The following is a 27102-nucleotide window of genomic DNA, read 5'->3' on the forward strand; positions in this document are numbered from 1 at the left end:
TTTGATTGGGCGCTTGATTTTCAAAAAAACCACAAAAAGCCCATTTTTGGTTGCTTTTTCAAATTCATGTAACGACCGAAAAAAATTTTTTTTTCAAAAATCAATCGCCAATCCTTGTAGAGAATTTATTTAAGTTTTTAAAACCGACCTTCAAATTTCTGTGCGATCATTGGTTGTCGAGATATTGGTAATCAAAGACAAAATGATCTTTTTCCATTCAAACACCGATATCTAAGTGAGAAATGCTTGTATTGAGATTTTTAAAAACCCAAATTAAAGCTGAATAACTAAGCTATCCAGTCCATATGAAGATTAAGTCAAAAAAATTTTTTCTACGTCCGTAGATTAAAAAAAAACCCGAAAAAATTTCGAAAATTTTTTTTTCGATGGTTTTCTTAAGATAACTCGACAACAGTTTTGAAAAAAAAATTTTCAAACTCAGATTCAAAAACTAGACACTTAGAGCTACAATTTGCTTTTTTTTTTTTTGCTGTACGCCCATTTTGTGTATAAGTTACTTAACTCCTCAGTTTCAACTATATAGTAGGGAGACGATTCAGCGACCATGCGCCACCTGTCGGATTTTTTAGTACTAGTTTTGATCAAAAAATTGAATCTGGACTTATATGACTGTATCAGGTCTGAAATGTGCATAAAAAATTATATTAGGACATAAAAAAAATTGTAGATGGATATAGTATGGCTTTAAAAATGAATTGTTCGTAATAAAACGTTCGTGCAATGTAATTCTACAGTCAATAAATAAAATCTGAAATCCCTGAGTGATTTTTGCAAATATAAAAACAAAATAAACCTTCTCATTTATCGTGTAAAATGAGTAATGATATAATAATTAAAATAATACACATTACATACATTAAATCACATGTGAACGTGATATCACAAGAAAACGGCGTGGGAAGATGAGTAAAGTGTCTTTTGGAATCCGTCGGCAGCTGTTCACACGTGTGTGTCTGTAGTTCATGCAGCCCTCTATCTTCCTCATAAGGAAAAACAAACATTAATACTTATACATTATATTACTCACTTATTTATACTCCTTACTTCTATCATTTCCTCACTTTCTTACCGTGTTTCCTCCTCCCTCTGCCACAATATCGCATTGCTTGGCATCATATCGGGAATTTTATTTTCGAAATCAGCTAATCGTTAAAAATCAGTCATTTAAACTTTTAAAATAATTAAAAATTTTTTCAACTGTTTACTAATACTCGCATAAATTTATTTCGGTGTGTCGTGGTAAAAAACTAAATTTTGAGTTTCTGCAATGTATCTCAAGTCACGCACAAGGAGACTATTAATTCAAAGTAGATTAATATTGTCCCGTGGCCGCGTCGTCGTCGCAGTAGAAACTTATGGCGCTAATTCACCCCTTAGAGTTATTACCAAGCTTACCCTCTATACTGCTACAATACTACTCACTACTCTGCCGTCTTATGCCCTCGTGTTTATCCTTTTCTCTCTCTCTCTCTATCTCTTTCTTTCTTAGTTGCGTATTCGCTTTGGCTTGCTGCGATCCGCAAATATTTAAGGAACGGTTAAAGTCACCCGAATGCCAACTTGTCATCTCGTAATAAAATTAACCGACGCTATTGTTTCATATCTATGTCAACTGTTTTATGTCATTTTTCATATTTAATATTTCACTTCTTTTTTTATCGAGTTTCTAAATTTTTTTTTTATCCATGTTGTAAATTAGTTCTTAGAATTAACCAATATCAACCCCAAAAAAATTGATATTTTCCAAATTTTTTTTAAACAATTTTAATTTTTTAAGTGATATTTTTTTATTCAATACAAGTTACGATTTTTTTTCAGTAAAATGATTTTGAAAAAATTTTTGTTCGATCTTATTCTTCATTATAATTGCTACTGAGTCATTCCATTTTAAATCAACCAATAGTAAGAATCCAACCCTTTCAATTTGGATAAATTTTGGTCACAAGTTTTCTTTTATCACATTACAATATTCTGCCAAAGGAAAAGAAATGAAAAATTTTTTTTTTAAAAATATGCGAATTAAAAATTTGAGGAAAATAATGTCCAAAAAATTAAAAAAAATTGAAATTGATTTATTATTTAATATTCTCACCTATGCATTTAATTTTTTGATGCCCAAATTTACAATGTTGTATAAAAAAAAAACGAAAAAAAATTTTTTTTTTAAATTCAAAAATTCATATAAAAAAAAAAACCGTTCTAAAAATTTCTGGGTCTTTTAAGATCAGTGCAAGGTATTATCCAAAAAAAATTGAGCCAAAATTTTAATGTCGATTGTAATTTTTAACGATTTTCAAAAGTTCAAAATTTGAGAAATTTAGTATTTTTCAAAATTTTTTTCCAAAATATTTTTTTTTCAATAACTCCAACTGTTCCCTTTTAAACAAACGGAAGACCATTCCTGTATCTATAATAGCGTTCAAGATATTACAAAAATAAAATTGAAAAAATTGGAAAAATTGCAAAATTTTGAAAAAAAAATTTTTTTTTTTTTTTTCCTTTAGTAGAACTTCATTGCATGAAAAAAAAAAAACTTCTGAGGGCTTAGAAATATTTACAAAAAGATTAATTTTTTTCTAAATCTAATAATTTAGGAATAAATTAAATTTCTACGAGAAAAATACCGCAAATTCTTATAAGAATTTTTTAAGTATTGAGTTCAATACTTTATTACGAAAGTGTGACTTGAAAAAAAATCAAATGGTAAAAAAAGAAAATTCTTGCTTTTAAAATAAAGATATGCTTTTGAAAATAACTCGAGTAATATAGTAAGTTCGTTACGAGCAACAGACCGACGTGGTATAGCTCATAATTGTAGGCTACAGATCGGCGGACTCTCGGATCCTCCGGGCACGTTCTCTTCGACTAACACCTATTGTCCACACTTGAACTTTTAAATATCGCAAAACTGGGACTAAAAACTCGAATGGGATTGAAAACTTCTAAATCTCAAGTCTCAAAAAATTTTTTCGTTAAAAATTCTGATAAAAAAAATTTTCTTTGCCCTTTTTCTAACGAAAGTCTCCAGAAATTTGAAACAAGAAAACGGACAAAACATTTAAGAGCAGCCTGAAAATTATTAGTCAGAGAATGTCTTAATCTTGGAGTTTGTAAAATATTTTTTTTTTTTACAGTACTTAGTAATTTTTTTTACTACGTCTAATGACCTTAGGATTTAACGGTGCGCAATGGAAAAGGAGAAAAATAAATAATTTTTGAAATTCTGGTTCTTGGTGATTAGTTTTCAGTTTTTTGGACACAATAAAATAGAATTGTTATTAAAACGGGCAAGTTAACTGACTCGGAGATAGCGATAAGGTCTTTAAATTATTCTCAAGATGTCTTAGAGTATTTATCTCTTAAAACCTCTGAGGGTTGAGACTACGACGACGATACAGTTTCCCCTTTCAACCGCGTCTTAATACTCGTTGCCACAGACTTAATAAACCTTGCATACCGGTAATAATTCCCTCATCATATATAAACGTGTACAAACATATTTATTTTATTATTTATATTTCATATCATCGTACATAACTCATAAATATTAATTAGCGAGCACCCGTTACGTCATTAGGAGTTAATAACAAAAAATTTATAAATTTGCAACGAATTATTCTTTAATTCACTTTTATCATGAAAAGTTTTAAAAACTATCATGATTAGATATGCTGTTAAACTATCATGATTGAAAAAAAAAAATTTTTTTTGATAATTTTTACGTCAGTAGATTTTTTGATAAAAAAAAAAAAAATTCAAACTTTTTTTGAAATCCTAGATTATACTGAGTGATATCTGGATTATACTGAGTGACATCTGGATTATACTCATTACAATTTGGATTATACTCATTATAATCTGGATTATACTAGCTACTATCTAAAAATTTGAAATGTGAACCAAAAATATGTACTAAAGTTTAAAATTATTATTTTTTTTTTTTAATAGATAATTCAATGATAAAATTCTTTGTCGAAAAATACAAAAAAAAACAAAACGATTAAAGTTTTTTGCAAAAGACTAATTAAGTTTATTACTTCAAGAAAAAATTCATCGATTTGATGTTTATTGCAAAAAAAAAAAAAAAGTAAATTAGTAAGAATTAAAACAGAATTACCACATGTGAACATATGTGTACGAAATAAAGAGTACATTGTATATATGACATGCTATTTTTAGACCGTTGGGAAAAAAGTTAAATGAGTACTTACACCTACGTGGTTTCAATTTATCTCAATTTTTTAACTACATCTATTTAAAAACAAAAAAGTTACGTCTGAATATTTATCATGAAAAAAAAAAAAAAATTAAAATAAAGATTTCGATGACATAATTTTCAGATTGACACACCTCAAGATGGAGAAACAAATCCGGAATCAGACTCCGTAGGACCAGAAGCTGCCTCTCCTGAGAAAGGTTTTAAGGGTAAGTGTAAATTTTTTTTTAAATTTCATAAAAACTATTCGATAAGTAAAAAAAGTCGTAAATTTTTATGAAGATTGTAAAAAATTTTTTTTACCAAATTAGACAATACACTCGACATTTATATAAATAAATACAGATATATGTGTGGGTGTGAAGAGAAGTGATTGAAAAAAATTAGAAAGAGGGTGAAAATGAATTCCTCAGTAAATCGAGAACACTCCTAGAATAAAGGGGTCGCGAAGTTTCGGTAGCTGCTGTCGATTGAATATGCTCTTCTCTGAGAAAAGAAGAATAAGATGAAGAAATAAAATAATAAGAGTAAGAATAAAGAGATGAAGCCAATCCACTTAACTCTACGACTACTTTCATTTATTCTTGCTTTCATGCTGCAAATAACAACTCAAATCTGACAAATATGCTACGATTTACAGAACAATACGAGAAATAGAATTTTAGGGTAGACTTTTAGGAGAGATGACGGTAATTATTCAATAAAGGACAGTATAGTTCGTTAAGTGATTAAAGAACTATTTGGATTCAAAAAAATTATTTTAAAATCAATTGATTGTCTTGCTTCAAAATTTTTTATCTTGAATATCGATATCTTGATTTGAAAGACCAATGTCTTCGGTTGATAACTGTTATCGTTTGATTGAAGACTATTTTATTTTCGATCGGTACAATCAGTTTCTACATTAGAACAAAAAAAACTTAGAAAATTAACAATAAATCTGTTTTTTTCTAAGAAGTTTATAATTTTCATTAGAGAAATAGTTTTTTTATTCAAAATACCAAAAAAAAAGAAAACCTGTCGAACCGGTGAGGTTAGCCGAGTGGTCTTAGGCGCTCGGACTTGCTCACCGGCCAGGCGTGGGTTCGAATCCCAAGCTGGTCTTAGAAACTATCTTAGATGATATTCAACCCTTGCCGCGTAAATTCAAATTTTCACAACCCAAAAAGACCCCAACGTACGACTCTCAACAGTTAAAACCGACTCTAAATAATAATTAATCAATTAAAAAAAAAAAAAAAAAAATATGTCGAAATAAAAAAAAAACATTGTGTGGTTTTATGAAACCACAATGCAAGTAAAAATTTTTTTGGATTTTTGATATTCAACTAAAAATTTTCGGAAAATTAATAATTTCAATCCCAACTTGATAATTGATAAATGATGGTAAGTTAATTAATTAAATTATATGGAAAGTCCTAAATTGATCGATAAAACATTACCAAAATTTAATAAAATTTTTTTCGTATTTTTTGAACCCGTTAACGAGAACAAAATGAAAATTTCGAGTTAAGTTATTTATTTTTTAAATAATAAAATACAATTTTTATAGACGCAATAAATGTCGAAGCTAAAATTACATATTTTTATTATTGTAACAAGATAATTCAAAAAGAAGAAGAAATTGTTGGACGGTTGTTTCAACGCCTCGGATACAGTCATTTGTACCTTAAGCCTGTAAATTATTCCACAGTACCAACGATAATGTAATAATAAGTATAAGCTTGAGTTTTAAAATACCAAAGAGAAAAGAATGAGAGAGAATAAGATTATCCTGAAGGTGTAACAACCAAGGGCTAACTTATAGTCCACAGGGTGAAGTATACTGGACTATAGAGAGTTAGTGACTGACTATTATGTCGTTTCAAGACGTACCGCTCACCTTAAAACCCTCAAGCACAACCATGAGAAGATTTTTTCGTAATAATTCTCCATTTTTCTGTTTATTTACTTTTTAAATAACACTGCGAACGCAACGTCCTATCATTTGCTTTTGCTTTAACTAGCTTTTGAACGCACTCGCGGCTTGCGGTTAATAGTTACAACTGAGTTGAGTCTCAGGATTTTCATTTCAATGCCGAGTTTTTTTTTTATTTTTACTCCAAAATAATTTTTTGCTAAATTTCCGAATCAAAAAATTAAATTTTTAAGAAGAATTTTGGTCTAAAATTTTTTTGACATACTTAATTTTTAACAAAGGGCCAAAAATGATCCAAAATGGCCATAGTCACCTTATATAATACAAATAATGATCTGTACTCTCATTCGTTGTCTATATTCATAAATATCGACAGAACAGATCTTTCACTCTATTCATATACAAGTGAGACAGATATGGGTTAAGTTTAGAAAAGAAACGTTACATTTTTATTACCCAATTTCAGCAGCACTTCGGCAAGTTAAACCTCGAGGGTTAGCGCCAGCAGCTATTACTCTTTTTTATTCCATTCTCATTTTTTTAATTCTTATTTTTTTCACTAACGAAAAACTAATTTTAATGTATTCTCAAATAATTATAATTATAGTCTTCTGACAAAACCAATTACGGGAGTATTTTTATTAGAAATTATTCGGCTCATAATTTTTTTAAATCATTGCATTTAGTATATTTTTTAAATAAATAATTAAAAAATTTTCATGATATGTTTATTTTTTCTTATATTTATAAGAAAAAATACTTTGAAAATAGTTAGAAACATTTTATTTTTGTTTTACACTAGTCGCGTTATGAGGCGTGCAAGACGTCTCAGAAAATGTAAAATAGGGCGCACCAAAATTAAATTTCCAAAAGCAACCTTTTAAAATTGGAATTTTGAGTTCCTTTTTTAACAGAAGCTGTTTTTGGGCATTTCCCGCCAAATTTTGAAATTTCAACGGAAATGCCTGAACACACCAATAATAGTAACTTTACTACCGAAATTACTGCCATAAAAAATTTTTTTGGTATTTTGAATGACGGATCTATTTTTTGACCTAAAATTATAAAATTGGTAGAAGAAAAAAATTTGAGAGGTTTCAAGAGACACCCGGATGGAACGAAGTTTACAATAGCTTACTATAGCAAAAAGTGTCGTTACAATTTTTTACGTCTAGCCTCCTTTCGCAACGCGCCAAAAGGAACTTCGTTCCAAAACCCAAATTATTAACTGTAACTTCCTATTCTTTCCCACTTCACAGCATTATTTAATTTGTAAAAATGCTTACCGTAAAATGGACGGGTAGCTCAAATGGTAGAGTAGCCAACATGTGTTCGGACGGTACTGGGTTCGAATCCCAGTTCGAGCTGTCTGAATTTTTTCGCGCTTATTTTATAAACTCACATTAATAAGATCTTCTCCATATTCCTTTCTCAATCTTTTCCTACCAATGATTCTGTTTATATAAAAATAAATAGTATACCAACGCGAATAGGAGAATCGAAGCAGCCAACCGAGAATATCATGCATTGTTACAATGAGCGACTACTAAAGTTTTAGCAGTACTTTTTACTTTTCGCTAAACTTTGCTGTTATTTTTTCTTCATCGTCCTAACAAATAAATTTTTTTTTTTTTTTCTTTTCAGGAACTGAGTTGGTATCCAGTTGATCGATAAACGAGTGGGGCTAAATGATAACTCAATTATTTAAAAGTAACAATTAAAAATTTAGAAAATTAAATTATAAATTGTTCTTAATTAAAATTGTAAAAGATGGGATATAGAATATTTTTATACGCTTTTAATCACACTGATTATACATATTGATATCAATGATGATGATAGTCTTTAAGATAGAATAATTAGTGAAGAATTAAAAGGAACAAATTTATTAATTTGACTTAACGGATTTATAATATTTTTATTTTTTTTTACAAAAAAATTTGTATCTTCCAAGTGAACTTTGAACTGTGTTATAGTTAAAGATTCTTGTATAGTTGCGCTCAACAAGGAAGGCTAATAGATTAACAAAGTCCAAACAATGAGTCAAAGAGTTTAATGATTCTAAATTTTTGAGATTTAATACTCAATGAGCATAGGGATCCAATAGTAATGATAATAATAATAATTGTAATAGTGTAACGATTTATCTAATTTTTATATTATGTTTGTAAAAAAAATCTAAAATGTGTACAGTTTTAATAAAAACAAAATAAATAATCTGGCTTTTTTTTTTTTTTAATTTCCAAATATTAAGATCAAGTACAAGGTAAGTTAAATTCTTCATTTTTTTCAGATTACACTGAGAGAAAAAATTTTCTCTCAGTTATTTAATTTATTAAATTTTAATAAATTTTAATAAATGCCTTTATGGCATTGCAGAACCATAAGGGCGTATAAAAAAAATTTTTTTTGCTCCAATCAATATAAAAATAGTAAAAACATGAAAATCTATGAAGAAAACGAAAACAAAATTTTTTTTAATATACGCCCTTGTGGTTTTAAGAAAAATGTTTTTTAAAGTCATAAGGGCGTACCTATTTTTTCGATTTATTATTAATTATAGATCAGAGTAAATAATAAATGTTACGGGTGATGAAAAATATCACACCACAACTTAATTTATCTGAAAAAATATTTATTTAAGTAAAAAAGAAAAATTTTGAATTGATTTTTGATCTACTCTTAAGTTTCTTATAATTTTAATAATTCCAAAATTTATCATTAAAAATATAAATAATTCAAAAATTAAAAAAATACGATTTTTTTCTTACTCTGACATATAATTGATAATAAACCGAAAAAATAGGATATGCCCCTATGACTTTAAAAAAAATTTTTCTTAAAACCATAAGGGCTTATATTAAAAAAATTTTTTTTTCGTTTTTTTCTATAGATTTTAATTTTTTTACTATTTTTACATCGATTGGAGCAAAAAAAATTTTTTTTATACGCCCTTTTGGTTCTGCAATGCCATAAGGGCGTATATTTTGAGATACGCCCTTATGGTTTTAGTAACGCGATTTTAATTGTAAAAATTACATGATAAGGATACTATTATTATTAACATACAAGGTAATCAGATAAATCTCAAAATAAAACAGATTCTCAATAATTTTGAGCCCTTTTTGAATGAGAGGTGCTTGTAACTTGGTAGCGTAATTTTCATCAGCAAAATGAATATCTTCGAAGCAAATGAACTATTGAAAGTAGAGAGACATAAATATGACTTTAAAAAAAATTTTTCTTAAAACCATAAGGGCTTATATTAAAAAAAATGTTTTTTTCCTTTTTTACTATTTTTACATCGATTGGAGCAAAAAAAATTTTTTTTTATCCGCCCTTTTGGTTCTGCAATGCCATAAGGGCGTATATTTTGGGAATTAGTAAGCTAATTAAATTTGAGGTAAAAATAGGAAAGGAAAGAGCCTTAAGGATTAAGGATTAAGGATGTATTTAGAAAGAGGTGAGCAAGGGATGTGAGTAAAAGAGTTGTGGATAGAAAAAGGACAAAGGGGAATCCCAGGTATCGTTTTACTCTTAACTTTGGTGCTTTTTCAACAAGTACCTTCTTAAGTCAGTGGATCTTGAGCAAGATGGCCGCGAGAGCGGAGCTACTGCCGGCCGGTCGCCCGGTAAATAAGCGACTGTCATCTGACGCCCGCAAAAACCAGATACACCAAGCTCCAGAGCTCCAGCAACAACCCAACAATCCAGACTGGTCTCTCTCTCTCTCTCTTTTACTCTTGTTGCTGTTTTCAGTTTTCTGTTTCTGGTTCGGCTCAGAGCTATTCCTCTGTAGTACTTATACCTCTTATTCCTCTTTCCTATCCGCCATCTACCGCGATCCCGAATAAGAATACCAAGAGCAAGATCCATAGCAACCTATTGCGCTGTTTCTATACTCCTCTCCTTCCCTTCTCTTGCTCACTCCCCGATCATCCCGACCCTCCGCTGCCCCCGTGAGTAGTCTAAAGATTAATTACAAAAAATACCCGCGACGCGAATTGAAAACGTCATTCCACGAACAGCGAATCTTTTCTTCTCTCCTTATTCTTATTCGCCTTCTTATATTACTTTTTTTTTTTCTTCCTATTTACTTTATTTTTTATTTTTATCCTCGTTTATACATGTATCCTTGTGTACTCTTACTCGTCAAACACCTTCGGCATGTCATCAAACTTTTGACTTTTATTCAACTGTATTTACATTTTTAATCTAACCTATAACTAAAATCGATAATTAACTTTCAATTTTTTTGTTAACCATTCGTTAATTAAATTTTATTAGATTCATTATAAATACCAAGTACCTAATTTGGTTCAATTCAAAATGTTAATTCCCAATTAAAAATAATTTAATCAACTTTTAAAATGAGAATTTACGATATTTTGATTAAGAATTTAGATAAACTTACATATAAACTTCAAACTTAAAATTAAGTTTTTAGAAGCACGGAAAAAAATAAGTAGAAAATGGAACATGATGTAGTCTTGGTAAATAAATATGATGAAATCACGTTGCAGCCACATAATTTTTCTCATGTTACCGCAACATGACGATCATGTAGCCGAAACATGACCAAAAATGTTGCTACAACATGACCGATCATGTTGCATTTACTATTTATTTTTTTCCGTGCAAAGTTTTAATTTATTAATTTTCGAGTTAATTTTTTGAATTATAAAACTTAAATATTTTGAAAAAATATTTCTTCAATTCAATAACTTTAATTACTATAACCATAAAAAAATTTTATGATATGGCCTGATATAGCTTCAATCGCTTGAAGATATAAATTAATCATCAATAATAAATGTATTAAAAAATAAACAAAATTATGTACCTCATACAACAAACTTAAACAATTTATATAAATAAAAATATAATTAAAATTCTATTTATATAGATCGACGCCGATAGTCTCCGTCTCGGAACTTTCAAGTCATCCTCAGCTCATTTACAACAACTCGAAACACTTGCCCCGTAAAAATATAAACACAAGATACATTAACTAAATCTATATTAAATACACACTTCATTATAAGTATATAAACTCCTTTAATTAATCACACCCGATACCAATATCGATCACTTGCCTCATCAGATACTGATAATTTATCAATAACTAATTACAATCATACACTCCCACCAAAAAGTCGATGTACAAAAATAAAAACAAAGAGGCGGGAAAAATTTGTAATAATTTTGAACTAAAAAAATAAACTTAATGTTAATTGACGGCAATTAAATTTACAATCTGTGTAATAAAAGTAGACAGATAGAATCGCACTTATAAGTATCTTCAGAAGAAAGACAAAGTAAGAAAAGCCTTTGTACTTCGCTAAACTTCCTGTCAGTACATTTAACACAGAATAATCTTGTTTAATTATTAATGTTATTCTTCGCTAATTAATTATACGTGAATGTAAAGTAATAATGTAATAATTTCATTACAATACATTGTATTTAAGTTAAGTTGTTATTATATGTAAGTTTCGTTGTTAATGAGATTGTAAATTCGCTAATTAACTTTAATCTTTTCTATTTAGATTATTTTTATGGCGTTTATTTATTTTAAAATATATCTTTTGTCATCTTGTTACGTTTACTGACTTATTAACGTTTATATATATGACCGTTCATGTAAACGTAATGTATAAGCTTTTTATACGTTAGTAATCCTTATGAATGAGAGACGGGTAGAATAATGTTTTTACCCATAATTTGTTTTTCGTTTCCCCTCATCAGCTTCTTTAACTTTACAAACTAGACCCGCATTATCTAATCCTGACTAATAAGTCCCTATTATTTTATTATTTTTTTTTTTTTTTTTATATCCTTAACCGACATTGATACTGATAATAATACGACCAAATTATAATTCCTTGCTTTTTGATGCAGGATAGTGTAGAGTTACTCTAAAAAATTAATCATCAATTTAGTATGAGTTGCAGTGAGCACGTTAATGTGAAAATAATTAAAAATTTTACGGCAATTAAAGAACATTATTAAATTTTGACAAATACGAAGAACTTGATTAAGTTTCAAGATAAATTGATCGGTTAATAGGTCCAAAAATTGTGGGTGAAAAAATTTTTTTAATCAAAATCAAAATTTATTGAATTCTGCTCAAATAATTTTAAAATAAGAGATAACTAAATTCTATAAAATTTACTTTAAAGTTTATCGAAGCTTTCATTAACATTGTAATTCACTTTTCTGATCTTTTTTTACAAATTATTCTACAGCCTTTGAAATTTTCGAAAATATCGACAAATAGTTGCTTTTACGAGTTTTATCATTAATTAACTTCCAGACAACAGATCGTATTTAAATTCCATAGAATGGATGACATAGCTTCGGAAATGACTTACAATTTTCACTATTACAACTTTAATTTCACTTGAGTCCATGATTTTTGTCCAGCGCTCAAAATGTAACTTGAAATATTTGATAAAGCCAAATTAATAACTCTGTTGTGATTTTTTTGCATCCACTGTCTCAATCTACAACTTTATTTGATATAATACTATACTGATTTGGATTTTATGGAGTATTATTTAGATTTGATCATCCCTCTGCATTTGAAAGTTTTTGGTTGTATCTATGATCAATCATATAAATTTCAAGTTTATTCAATTGAAATAACATGAATTAACAAATAATTCTTTTTTACATGAAAATTCGACGAAAAGATTTAAATTACATGTTTTTTATAAAAAAAAAGTTTTTAAAAAGTACTTGAACATATTTTAGATATTATTTAAACATTTTATATTATAAATACTGATCTTAACTATTATACAACCTAGAAAACTAATTAAATTTGGCAGTCGAAAACTTATAAATTAGTAAAACTGATTAGTCTAAAAATAAACAAATAAACAAAAGTAACTAAAGGAGTTTTAGCTTCTGCATTACACAGCAGCAACCCCTGGAGGCAATTATCCCATTGAAATGAAGGCCTGTAATTGGACTGGTTCTATTCACACTCGTAAAGCTGCTCTTTTACAGCTTTACAGGTCCTTCCAGATGAATTTTCGTACCCGTATGAAAGAAACAAAACAAAGCTTCATCCTCATCATCCTCGACCTTGTCCTTGTCCTGCTCATCTCTGTCCGGAGATGAAATACACAAGAGACCGAGTTTGTCTAGATAGTCGGGGAATTACTGGGGCGCAAGCGAGACGAGAAACAAATATAAAAGAGGAGGCGGTTCTTTGGCATGATTTCGCTACCGTTTGCCGCTTGGATCTTTAGCGCGAAAGGTTTCACCGGCCCAGAGTAGAGTTAAAGTGAGTACTTTCCGACTCTGTTTTATTGACCATGTATATTTATAAATTTATAAACATGAAGATACGATTCTCATTAGGCTCCATGCAGTGCAGAGATACCGGAGCTTATTCGAGGATCAGTGTATTACTTTTCCGCGAGATTTCAGTCGTCGGCATCTAGGTCCCGTCTTTTTTAGACCTCATTAAACATTCTCTTTAATTCTATCTAATTTTTTTATACAAATTCAATTTTTTTGCATAAAATATTTTATTGCCACAGAAAAAATGAATTTTTTTTTAATTATTCTTAAAGTAAAAATTACTAAAAGTATTAAATTACATTATAGTGAAATTTGATAAAATTTCATCCCAGATTATACTGAGTGAAAAAAAATTTCAAATAGTAGCAAGTATAATCTAGATTATAATGAGTATAATCCAGATTATAATGAGTATAATTTAAACTATAATGAGTATAATCCAGATTACAATGAGTATAATCTAGATTATAATGAGTATAATCCAGATATCACTCAGTATAATCTGAAATTTTTTTTCACCACAGATATCACTGAGTATAATCTGAGATGATATCCAGTGTCATCTTGTTCTTGTATAAATATATATATATATATATATATATATATATATATATATATATATATATATATATATATATATATATATATATATATATATATATATATATATATATATATATATATATATATATATATATATATATATATATATATATATATATATATATATAGTTATTAATATTAAATACATATTTTTTTAAAATTGAAAAAAAAAAATTCTGAACTAATTTTTATAAAAAATACTTCATTGAAGAATTTTTAAAGATTACTTTTTTATTTTTATATATAGTCTAAAATAAGCCTCATAAAAAATTTTTTATGAGACATTATTATGTTCCACAATAACCGTGATTTTTAAAGTAATCTAAAAAAATTACTTTCCAAACACCATTGCATTATTTGGAAATTCTAAAGTTGATTTATGGATTTGATTAAAAGGAAGACGATTTTATACTTAAACGATCAATTATATATAAAATATATAAAATGTTATTACGGGAAGCAATTTTGTAATAAATTTAAAATAGATTTTTATTATCAGTAAATTTGATTACCTTTTAGTGCATTACTTCACTTTAAAAGGCTTCGGCTCTAGTATAAATTAAGTCTTAATCTCTGAAAATATCATCTAAGTAATCATTGTAAACACGTTTTATCATTTTTTCTAAAAAAAAATTAATAAATATTCATAAAATGTTTCAAAAGTATCGATTGACATTTTTTTTATTGATCTGTTTGGGACTGAAAATATCAACGACTTCAGCGGGAATTGTTGGAGGAGTGCAATCAATTTCAGTTGAAGATTCAGGTGTAAAATCAGCCGCTAAAACCGTCATGGAGAAAATCAACCGATACAATGAACGTGAAAGAAGATTAATTTTAGTTGAAATTGAAGAAGCTAAGTATCAGGTTGTGTCGGGAATTAAATATATTCTTCGTTTAAAAATTGGAGAGACCAATTGTCCAAAAGGTCAGGTTGCTAAAAAGTGTAAATTGGACGAAAGTCGTCCGTTTGTAGCTTGTGGTGCTGAAATTGTAGATCAACCTTGGTTACACAGAAGGAAGATTGATTACAACTGTAACGAGTAATAAGGTCATAAAAATGAGAATTCTAATCAGGGATTTTTAAATTTTAATATTAGTAAAGTTCCACGAAAAAATATAATTTATTTTACAAAATTTTTAAATCTAAAATAAAAAAAAAAATTTCTATTTACAAAATTATCGAAAATATTTTTGACAATATTAAAAAAAAAAAACGCTTAATTGAATTATTTTAAAAAATAAAAAGAAAAAAAAACTCGCCTAATTGTATACGTAATAAAGCGGCGTAGAGTCCTTTTCAAAAGGATCAATTCCTAAAATTCTTTCAACGTTCGGCGTAAAAAAAAAAAAGATCCAACAATTTTTTTTTTTACTTAATAAATAAAAAAATTGTTGGATCGTTAAATTAAATTATCAATTAAAAACTATTCTAACTCAATTACTTGTCTTGTACAATGAGAATTGTCTATTGGGTAGGTGCAGTCGCAAAGTAAGCGGTTAAATTTTATTTCCCACAGTAAGAAGTCGATTATTAAAAGATGAGGTTAAAAATAAAATAGAGCTGAGAAGAGTCAGCTGGTGTAGTGTTATTTTATTATTTAAAAGTATAAAAATGTCGGCTAATTGCACTTTAGAGTAAGATAATTGGTAAATTGATGTGACAGGAGTTGAATTGTCTTAAACGTTTTCTCCCAGCCGATTGCCCTTAGGAACTATTAATTAAGCTAATAATCTTTGTTGTTCGTAGAAAAGTTTTGGTGGATAAAAAATAAATAAAAGATATAAATTCGAATCGATCCTGATGATGCCGGTGGAATTAAAAAAAAAAAAAAAAAGTTTATTTATGTATAAATAAATAAGTGGAAATATTTATGCTCTGCGGGATAAAGGACAGTTTGCTCAGTTTTAATTCGATAGACGAATTACAAATGCTAATAAAAGCCCATTGGATTTGTTTTTGTGACCGATGAGAAAGAGGGTTAAGGATTAAGGATCAAGTGGAAGAGAACTTCCACTACAGCTCCCCTTCTGGACGATGACAGACCTGATTTCTCCCTCTCTCTTCTCTGTTTTATGTAATCGTGTGTCTACATCACGTTCGTTCGTTTAGTGTGCCCATAATAGAACATTTTTAAGATCAATTTTTTTAAATGAGATTTATTATAAAATTTTTTTTTATAAAAATTCTCACAGAGACAAAAAATAAATTTTTATTCAAAATTTCACAATTTTAATTATGTTTTGAAACAATTTCCATCTGTTAATTGAACGAAAAATTTTACTCAAATAAATAAAATAAGTTTTCTCAGTTTAATAATTTTTTTTTCTATGAAATTAATTTTTTTCTGTGAGTGTTTTTTTAAAATAAAAAAAAAAAAAAAAAAAAAAAAAAACACTTTTAATATACATTGAAAAGCTTTTCTTATTATGATAGCTTCAAAACTTTAACAATAATTCTTATCTCTTTACCCTCAAATTAAAATTATCAATTTCACCCTCACCGTGAAAACTTTCCCAAAAATACTTTAACAAACTACTTACTTCATATATTTTCATATTTTTTCTGCTCTAATTATCACAATGACTCAGCAAGAAACCCTTTGTACCCTTCTACTATGCTGCTATGCTTTCAACTTTTCTACGAAATTTCAAACTAATTCCAAACAGTGTACAATGAAACTGCTTATTTTTTTTTTTTTTTACAAAGTAAGTTCGATTTACGGTCGAGGTAATACAATAAATATTATGAACAAGAAGAAGAGATATTATTATTATTATAAGACGGTTCCATGATAATTGATCCCCGACAAAATATCCCCGACAATTCATACCAAACAGACAGAATTTATTAATAAAACCATATTGTAATCATGTTGCGCCCTTTTAACATGGTTTTTGTGTGTGTTTATTCGATATTAGACAAACACATACGCTTTTAACCATGCTGTGCCCTTGAATTTTTTTTTTTTTAACTTTCGAAAATTATAACTAATCCGAAGGATAACTTGTCAGGGATATTTTGTCCAGGGATATTTTTTTTAGGGATATTTTGTCCAGGGATATTTTGTCGGGGATATTTTGTTCAGGGATCAATAAGCCTGATACCTTTGGTTCGCCTGAAAAGAAATGAATAAATAAAAAGCTTCTGTTACAATAAAATCAAGTGTGCTTTTAGAATTATCAAGCTTTTTAAAAAAGTAACTTTTAATATAATACATCTACAAATATACAGATACAATAATGTAATCAATCATGAGTGTGACAAATCGAGTTTAAAAAAGCCGACGGCGACATAAAAGGACCAGAGAAGATTAAAATTTAGTCGATCGAAACTCGAGTTTAATTTAAAGGAGTCGAATTAGAGGAAAGTCAGTCTGTATTCTGGAAATGAGTAAAAGGAGTTAAGCTCAAATGAAAAAAGCGAGACGGTTGCCATGGCGTCTGTTGAAGTTTAAGTAGTAAAAGAAATTGAACCCCTTTGGGTCAGACTAGTCACTAGTCACCAGTAACTAGTCTATTGTAGACTTTAGACTCTTATTATTGTATATCGATGTTAAGTCTCCAGATTTACTGTCGAGGGACTAGAGTATGGCCAAAGTTGCCGTTTTATTTTCTTTCTGTATCGACTTTGCCTCTCAGTTACAATCTTCCAATACAACTTGCACCGAGAATCTCCCTCATTACTTTTACGCGCGCGTGTGTGTGTGTGTGTGTGTGTGTGTGTGTGTGTGTGTTGTGTGTGCCGTTTTTTGTGATAACGCGCGTGCGGTAGGCGAGGCCAGATCCTCAGTTACTCCCGCCAATAGGATTTGCCGGTAACGCCTTCTGTGTGTTATCCTCTTTTGTGTCCTCCCGCGGATCCTCGCTCCCTCTTCCTCGAATGCACCTCCTTGGAACTTTTGCTGGAATTGTTTAAGCTTTCCCAGGTGCTTGGGGTGTTTCGCTGGCAATGGTGGATTTTAAACTTTTTTTTTTTTCGTCTAAATTTAAATACTTCGTGAATAAAATAAAATACATTTTTTTAGTAATTAATGTTATTTATTTAAATATTTTTTTAATATACTTTCTCAAGATAAAAACTTTTGAGCTTTTTAGTGCTGCTGGTAATTATTTTGCTTGAAAAAATTATGCGCTGTATAAGCTTTCAGTTGTTTGTCTGTACATCTACTTAAACAAAAAAAAAAAAAAAAAATTCGCTATTTAATAATTAGAAAAATATTTGACGAAAATTTATATTTTGTACTTACTAATTTATTATTTACAACAAATTAAATAATACCTAAAATTCTTCAAAATAATTTTTTTTTGGTTTGTAATTTTTTCCTTTTCAATTTTTATATTAGCACAGATTTTCTTTTAATAAAATGGCCATTGTAATGTAATTATAAAAAAGACATTTGAGAGCCAAATTTTGTAATCAGTCGTACAAAAAAAATCTCTAAATTTTTTGTAAAAAAAAAATTTTTTTTTTTTGAAAAAAAAAAAAGAAACTTGAATTAAAAAAATTTTAATCTGAGAAATTTTGCTTGATGGAAAAATTTTAATTTTTGGACTAATTTTTGTTTTGTGCACAGTAAAAATTTTTTCGTCATTGTGTTGAATGTTAAAATTAGTGTGTAAAAAAATATTACACTCTAGTGTGTAAAATTTAACATTCTAGTGTGTTAAATAATGAAATTAACACATGAAAATTTTTTACTGTGTTTATAGCGTTAAATTTTCTACTGAAAAAATATATTCTATTTTTTTCAGTAGGACAATCTATTAAAGAGTTTAAGAATTATAAATTAAAAAAAAAAATTTTTTTTTATTAATATATAATCAAATAAAAAATTATTTGAAATTTTCGTGACTTATTGGTAACTAAAAAATAAACTGAATAAAGTCCTTTAGTAGTTATTCGCCCGAAACCCATTTGAGAAAAGTAAAAAATAAAGTTGCATTAATTTCCAAATCACATATCTTCAATAACAATCAACGAACCTTAGGTAACGATAAGAATGCCAAAAGAAGTGGATGTGTAAAGTAAGAAACGATTTATCAATTAGGAGTTTCTAGTTTTGTCTGGATTCCGTGAAGAAATTCCAATCATAAGAGCAGGTTAGCAAGATCGTAATGCTCCGGCCAAGTCTCTGATCTCCAAGTTTCCAGGCTGTGCTCCAGAGAATTCTCGGCATTGCATCCAGACTCCATTAAATATAATATATCTTGCATAAATTAATTTATAAAACAGTGAATATAATTTCGGATGAAAAAATTAAATAGAAACATTTAAAGGATTTTTTTTTTTTAAGTGCGTAACATAAAGAGCAACAATAAGTTTATTGGATAAGAGATTGTTAATATATTCGATGAGATTGGCAGTTGACAATAAAAAGCAGGAGCGTCGTTTCATGGCGTCACCGAGACTCGTATCTGGGGAATTTCAGGGACCTTTTTGCCAGCAAGCGGACACGAGATAGATAGATTTAATGAAAGACAACTGCAGTTGAGAGTTAAATGTATATGATATCGCTGTAAAGAATTCTAAGGCAATAAGCATTCAACAGCAAATTTACTACACAACCCACGATACTTTACTTCTTTGACTTTAACTTCGACTTCGAGCCACCATCATCGGCCTTTTCAAACCCAAGCCAATTTACAATAAATGTCATTCCTAAGATCGATCGATTCATCATTCTTTATGCTACTTCCATACTTTAAGGTATTATATTATTGTTCTTTTTATTTTTAATACGACCGAATTATAATTCCTTGCTTTTTGATGTAGGATAGTGTAGAGTTACTCTAAATAATTAATCATCAATTTAGTATGAGTTGCAGTGAGCACGTTAATGTGAAAATAATTAAAAATTTTACGGCAATTAAAGAACATTATTAAATTTTGACAAATACGAAGAACTTGATTAAGTTTCAAGATAAATTGATCGGTTAATAGGTCCAAAAATTGTGGGTGAAAAATTTTTTTAATCAAAATCAAAATTTATTGAATTCTGCTCAAATAATTTTAAAATAAGAGATAACTAAATTCTATAAAATTTACTTTAAAGTTTATCGAAGCTTTCATTAACATTGTAATTCACTTTTCTGATCTTTTTTACAAATTATTCTACAGCCTTTGAAATTTTCGAAAATATCGACAAATAGTTGCTTTTACGAGTTTTATCATTAATTAACTTCCAGACAACAGATCGTATTTAAATTCCATAGAATGGATGACATAGCTTCGGAAATGACTTACAATTTTCACTATTACAACTTTAATTTCACTTGAGTCCATGATTTTTGTCCAGCGCTCAAAATGTAACTTGAAATATTTGATAAAGCCAAATTAATAACTCTGTTGTGATTTTTTTGCATCCACTGTCTCAATCTACAACTTTATTTGATATAATACTATACTGATTTGGATTTTATGGAGTATTATTTAGATTTGATCATCCCTCTGCATTTGAAAGTTTTTGGTTGTATTTATGATCAATCATATAAATTTCAAGTTTATTCAATTGAAATAACATGAATTAACAAATAATTCTTTTTTACATGAAAATTCGACGAAAAGATTTAAATTACATGTTTTTATAAAAAAAAGTTTTTAAAAAGTACTTGAACATATTTTAGATATTATTTAAACATTTTATATTGTAAACACTGATCTTAACTATTATATAACCTTGAAAATTAATTAAATTTGGCTGTCGAAAATTTATAAATTAGTAAAATTGATTAGTCTGAAAATAAATTTAGGGATAAAGTACTTTCAAATATTTTTTTTATTTTATGGCTGTACTTGTGTGAATTATAATTTTGTATACTTCATTTTGCCATTTGGCTTCGTGCCTTGGAATTTAAAACTAATAAATAAATAAATAAATGTAAAGTAAAAAATTTTGCATAAAAAAAGTTTGTGTTAAATTTTTAACACTTTATGTGTAAATTAAACATTTATTGTCTTAAATTAACACGAAAAAGTGTTAAATATTTAACACAAAAATTTTTTTTTACGCAATGACGCAAAATTTTTTTACTGTGTAATAAAGATCATGAAATAAAAAATTAAAAAAAAAATCATAGTTTAAAATACATTAATAGATTACTAAAAAATGTTAGAAAATTCTACAAATCACAAAATTATCAGAAGAGTTTCCAAAAAAAAAAAAAGTTTCGAAAAATTACCAACGAAAAACATAAAAATTAATAAAACAAGACTTTCACTTTAGTGTGTCAGGAGTATGAGATGCTAAAAAATGCCCCCGTAACCAAGAACATCTATATAACCATAACCTACGGCCTTGAACTTCTTGTACTCTCCCCGCATTGACCGAAAAAGCGTGTCGCGTTTTTCTTGGTCGCTGAGTAGAGTAGTCAGCATCAAGAGCAAGAGATTCCTCGTTCTCTTCTGGAGCGTTAGAGCACGGGGTAGTATAGGAAGTTCTTACTAGCTACTTGTTAGGATATCCCATCAACATCCAGTATATCCGTCCAAAGAAGTCTAGCCCAAGTGGGGCCGAAATAGCAGGGAGATTTTTGGTCTAAGTTCAAATTCAAATCGACGAACTCCTCCAAGATCAAGATCATGACCATGACTAAAATTTTCCCTCCCTTCCCCTTGAATTTCTCGAGCTTTTTGTACCCTGATACTAAATGCTATAAAAAGACAATTGGCCGACAATCTAGGTCGTTAACTATAATTCTAGCTATCGCGCGGGATAAAAAATAATGAAAAAAGAGCAGTGAATTTATGTTGTCTTTTATATATATATATATATATATATATATATATATATATATATATATATATATATATATATATATATATATATATATATGAATGCAGACTGAAGAGTGAATGTAGGGTGACTTTTTACTTGGTTAGTTGAATCGAGCCCTCCGCGTGCTACATAGGGTGTGGAAAAAATTTCCACTACCATTGTTGGACTATTTTAGGGGTGACTTTTTGCTTTGTGTGTTAAATCAACTTTACTGACCTTACTTAAGTGTTTACATCTTGAGTCACATGTGTCAATGACTTATATTTAGCTCTTTGTCTGCATGCTTAAGAGAGTTTCATTTTTTGTTAGCTGCTATTTTTTGTTTTCATTAAAAGCTCATTCATGGGCTTGGATTTTTCAGGTAAGATCTGCAAATGTATAAATTAAGGAAAGTTTTTATAGATCTATATTATCAGTCTAAAATAAATCTGATTATTTATTTTAATTTTGCACAGTAAAAAATTTTGCGTCATTGCGTCAAAATTTTTGTGTTAAATATTTAACACTTTTTTGTGTTAATTTAACACAATAAATGTTAAATTTACTGTTTTGTTAAAAATTTTTGTGTTAAATATTTAACACTTTTTTGTGTTAATTTAATTCGGAACTTAGAAAAATTTCAAAATTTTTTTTTGTAATTAATTTAATACACCATTAAATTATTTTACCTTATGAATTATGACTATCGAAAGTCAAACTATCAATTAATTAATAATTACGATTACAACAACAAGTATGAAATAAATGAGACTTGATTAAAAGTTTATGAAATAGAATAAACTGTTAAGGTTAAGGTTAACGATAATTTAATACGAAGTAAATAATGTATTTAAATAAATAACTTAAAGTAAAAATAAAATACTTGAAGTTTAAATGTCAGCTCTGTAGCCATAGAATAAAAGATGTGGTTTTTTAGCTCCCCAATTAATTACAATGCTTTAAGATTTATTTAACTCAACAAACGATGTATGTATTTATATTTATTATTACAAAGAAACTAGAATTAATGATGAGCGTTGCCCACCATGCCACCGTCGAAGTCTGTGGTATTCGTTTCGCAGAGCAGTGCGATTTTAATTGAATGGGACACAAGCATGTATTAATGATGGGATACTTGCACATTAATTAAGATTCTCACTGTCCACAATGTAATAAAATTTCTTCCATCGATATATATATATATATATTTATTCGAAAATTTTCTCTTAAAAAAAAATTTAAGGAATTTTTTCTTCTGTCAAATTTTTTTTTTTTTTATTGAAAATTTAAATTACTGAAATTTCAGTTAGGGGAGGGTGGGGTAAGATGGTCCACCTGGGGCAAAAAGGCCAACCACAAAAATTGACCAAAAATTTATTTTTCTAATATTTTGGAGGTGGCCCATCTTGCCCTCCCCCCAAAAAAAAAAATTTTTTTTTTTGAATTTTCGAAAAATTCCGGTGAAGTGAGTCAAAGTTGGACGAGAGTAAATCCATTTGATAGTAAAAAGCCACAAAAAATAAAAACTGGCTTAGGTGGACCGTCTTGCCCCACCCTTAGTTTTATTTCCGTTTCCACAAATTGACAAATAAAAAAAAAAAACTTCTTCAATTCTTCCCTTATCTTTCCAAAAAAATCCAAAAGTTCCTTGATAATTTATTTATTAACAAAAGGGTGTAAAAAAAATGGCCTCTCCCATGATGCGCGATACACCGTCGACCCTTTTATTTTTATCCCCCACTTTAAAAACCGTCCAACTGCATCCTCGATCTTACCCTCCCAACAACTTCTGTCTCTTTTTCTTACCCTTTCCCTTTTTGTTCCCTGGATCCATACACCCACACCCACACAGGCGCAACTGCCCGGCGTAAGTCATCCGAGTGGCCCCGAGGATTGCCGAACCCTCACGAACCGGCGTTCGAATCCGGGCTCCCGCGTCAGTGTAGACACCGCGTTCGCGGTCCTCGGTTGCACGATTTCCGGCCGGTGCGTCACATTTTTTACCCTCGATAAAATATCAATCCACAGTCCTAATCTCAGCTCCGATTTCCGGATTTTTTTTTTTCAACAAAAAATTTTTTTTTTCTCCACATTAATTCACTAAAATGTTTACAACCATTGATTTAACTGTCAGTAACAATAAAAATAAACAGAAAATCAATTTGCATTGTGATTTTTTAATTAAATATTTACTATTAATCATCATTATTATTATGCACGATCGTAACGATAGTAGCAATGTGTAATCGATTAACCATGTCAAGACAAAGTGACGGTAATCGATAGTGTTTATTTATCTAGGTGCAATAAATTAAGTAATTATTAATTAATTAAATTGTAGGCTAAAGTGATTTGTGGTCTAGTCATATAGACTGATTAATAATTAAATTAAAATTAAAAAATTTTAATATATTAAGAGACTGTTGACTGAAGAGAAGTGAGACTTGACGAAAATATAAAAAATTAAAAATTTTTTATGCCCATGGAATTTTCCTAATTTAGTTGGATTAAAATTATAGTGAGTGAGTGATGTCAATTGAATTAAGTGATAAAATCAATTGATCGGTTTAATAATTGATTGATTTATTGATTGATTGATACAAATGAGAAACTAGTGCAATTAAGGATTACTTTTTCCGAAACACAATTTTATTGATAAGTGCAATATAAATATTAAATATAATTGTTTGTGTAATATTATGTATCCGTGGTACAGAGAGAGCGTTGCGGCAGCAGCCGCCGCAGGACTAGGAGGTCCTGTTGGTGTCGTCGGGTCAGGATTTTGCTCAACGGCACCTGGACAAGGTGCTACTACTATTAAAACAGAGAGTGGATACTCTGACTGCATGCTGGCACTTGACTACGTTCAGAGCAAGGTAGGTCTATTAAATCTACTTATACTTTCTATTTATTTTTGTTTATTTTTGTCAGATTGGGACTCTTTTGTGCTCGGTAAAAAATTTGGTCGAAGTTAATTATAGATTTACGTAAGTAGGAGTTATTATGATTGCTTTTTTTTGGGGGGTAATTAAGAGGTGTCAGGATTATAATTTTTATTAATTGATTATAAAAAAAAAAAAAAGTGGTGGAGGTCGCAGATTTTTTTTTTTTTTTTTTTTTTTTTTTTTAATAGAGAAGTAAGACTTGGTGAAGAATTTTCGGGTGGGAGTTTTGTGATTATAAAATAAAAAAAATTAATTAAAATTTTTTTACAAATTTGTCAATTTTTTTCGATTTTTAAAAAAATTTTTTTGAGAATAATTAATTCATTTTTATTAATAATAAACGATTAAGTAATTAATTTACCTGCTAAAATCGATACTTAGAAATAGTTCCGTACCAGTAGCTAGGTGGCGAAGAATAGTTTAAAGTTTTCACTTGCAAATCTGTAGATCGAGTTATTTTTTATTAATTCTAAATCAAATTAGGTTTTTTATTAAAATAAAACTAATATTTTATTTTTTATAAGGGATATTAAATATTAAATCAAACAAAATTATTTAATTTATGTAGCATGTGATTGGAGACCGATAAGGTTGAATCATGAAATAAAATAGTTAAAATAAATAGTGAATCTGGAAAAAATGTAAAACATAATATCAATAAATTGTTTTAAAAAAATAAAATAAAAATTTTTTTTACACAGTAAAAAATTTTGTGTTAAAAATTTTTATGTTAGGTATTTAATACTTTTTTGTGTTAATTTAACACAATAAATGTTAAATTTACACATAAAAGTGTTAAATATTTAACACAAAAATTTTTAACACAAAATTTTTTGACGCAAAATTTTTTACTGTGTATTAAATTAAATTTTTTTTAATTAAAAATTTTTATTTGACCAATTATTGAGAGTTATTTTTTAACAAAAACTATTGCAGAAATGAATAGATATTTCATCAAAATTTAAAATGAAACTTGTAAAAAGAAAAATAAAGAATAAATTTTTCCAAATTAGAAATTTGGTAACTTCTTAAAAGAAATAAGAACATTTAAGATTGAATTAATTATTACAAATAATTACTTACTTTGTATATCTAATAAATGATAATAAAATTTGTTGCAATTACTTTAGATTAAATTGTGTAAATAATAACGTTGGAATCAATTCAATTAGTGATAGTAATAATCCTATTAAAATTCACTTTAACAAAAAAAAATTTGTAATGAATTGTAAAAAAGCCTGTAATTACGTGATAATTAATAGTAATCATAAAGGATGTAAATAAAAGTGCAAATATATAAAAATAAAATGCGGGTGATTTTAGTCAGTTTCCCCTTCGTCTCGTCCCACCACTTTTCCGCTCGACAACCATAAGTACACAACCGTTCATTAACTCTCATAAAAACCCGACATTATCGCCGTTTGTCCGCGTGAGCACGAGCGAGAGAAACTTACACCTTTTTTTTAGTTATATATATATATATTTATTTTTATTTTTATTATTATTATTATTATTATTATTTTTTTTTTTTTTTTTCATTATATTCGACGCGATAATACTCAGACTAAATAAAAATTTAGTACTAATATCTGCCATATGTAAGTAATAATTATCCAATTAATTAATAATTGAAAGGAAAATAAATGATAAATAAAAGCCTGGAGTTTTATTAAAGATACTAAATAAAATAGTGAATTAACTCGGACATTTGAAGCGGAAAAATCAACATGTGAAAACAGTTAATTGTATTCAGATTTATGAGTGTAAAATTTATGAGGGCAAAATAGTTGCTATTGTAACATATATAAGATCCAAGTTAAATAAAGTACTGAGTATATTTAATCGTATCCCTTTTCTGGATTTGTTAGGGTGGAAAACCTTGGTCGGTTCGTTGGTTTAAACTCCCTTTGGTGCTTGCTAAGATATAAATTTATAGATAAATCTTACATTTGTATATTTAATGCGATCTTTTACTTCAGTTTACTTATTTTACACGCAACAATCTAATAGTACACGGTATTCTAATAGTATACAGTTCAATGACACCTTTTAATTATAAAATCCCTAAGTTGCATTTAGGAATCTATTGCAACAGTGATTTATACTTACTTTCAATTTCTGATTTGATATAATTTAATTACTTAATAAATAATTAAGTGTTCTGTAAATTTTCGATCATAAAAACGTCTCCATCAACAGCCGAAGTAATAAGTTACAATAATAGTTATTTTTTTTCCTACTTTCATTACTATTTTGTTATAAAATACGATACTTCAAAATTTTTTTAAATATTTAAAATAAGAAAATTTGTAAAATTAATATGAATGT

At 28.2% G+C, this 27102-nt stretch overlaps 1 protein-coding gene across 2 annotated transcripts in view; it reads left to right on the plus strand.

Annotated features, from left to right (window-relative positions):
* The window catches only part of LOC141532842 (ubiquitin carboxyl-terminal hydrolase 48), a 44073-nt gene extending 35701 nt beyond the window's left edge, over positions 1-8372 (plus strand). For both annotated transcript variants that reach the window (XM_074251381.1, XM_074251382.1), the window contains exons 10-11: positions 4362-4446; positions 7800-8372. In XM_074251381.1, the coding sequence (XP_074107482.1) occupies positions 4362-4446; positions 7800-7822 (108 nt within the window). In that variant the 3' untranslated portion in view covers positions 7823-8372. The remainder of the gene's footprint in view (positions 1-4361; positions 4447-7799) is intronic.
* The last annotated feature ends 18730 nt before the right edge of the window (positions 8373-27102 follow it).

The sequence above is a fragment of the Cotesia typhae genome, unplaced genomic scaffold (genome assembly GCF_013202065.1).
Source record: "Cotesia typhae breed Kobodo isofemale line unplaced genomic scaffold, CoteBio_Ctyphae contig_69, whole genome shotgun sequence".
In the NCBI taxonomy this organism is placed as follows: Eukaryota; Metazoa; Arthropoda; class Insecta; order Hymenoptera; family Braconidae; genus Cotesia; species Cotesia typhae.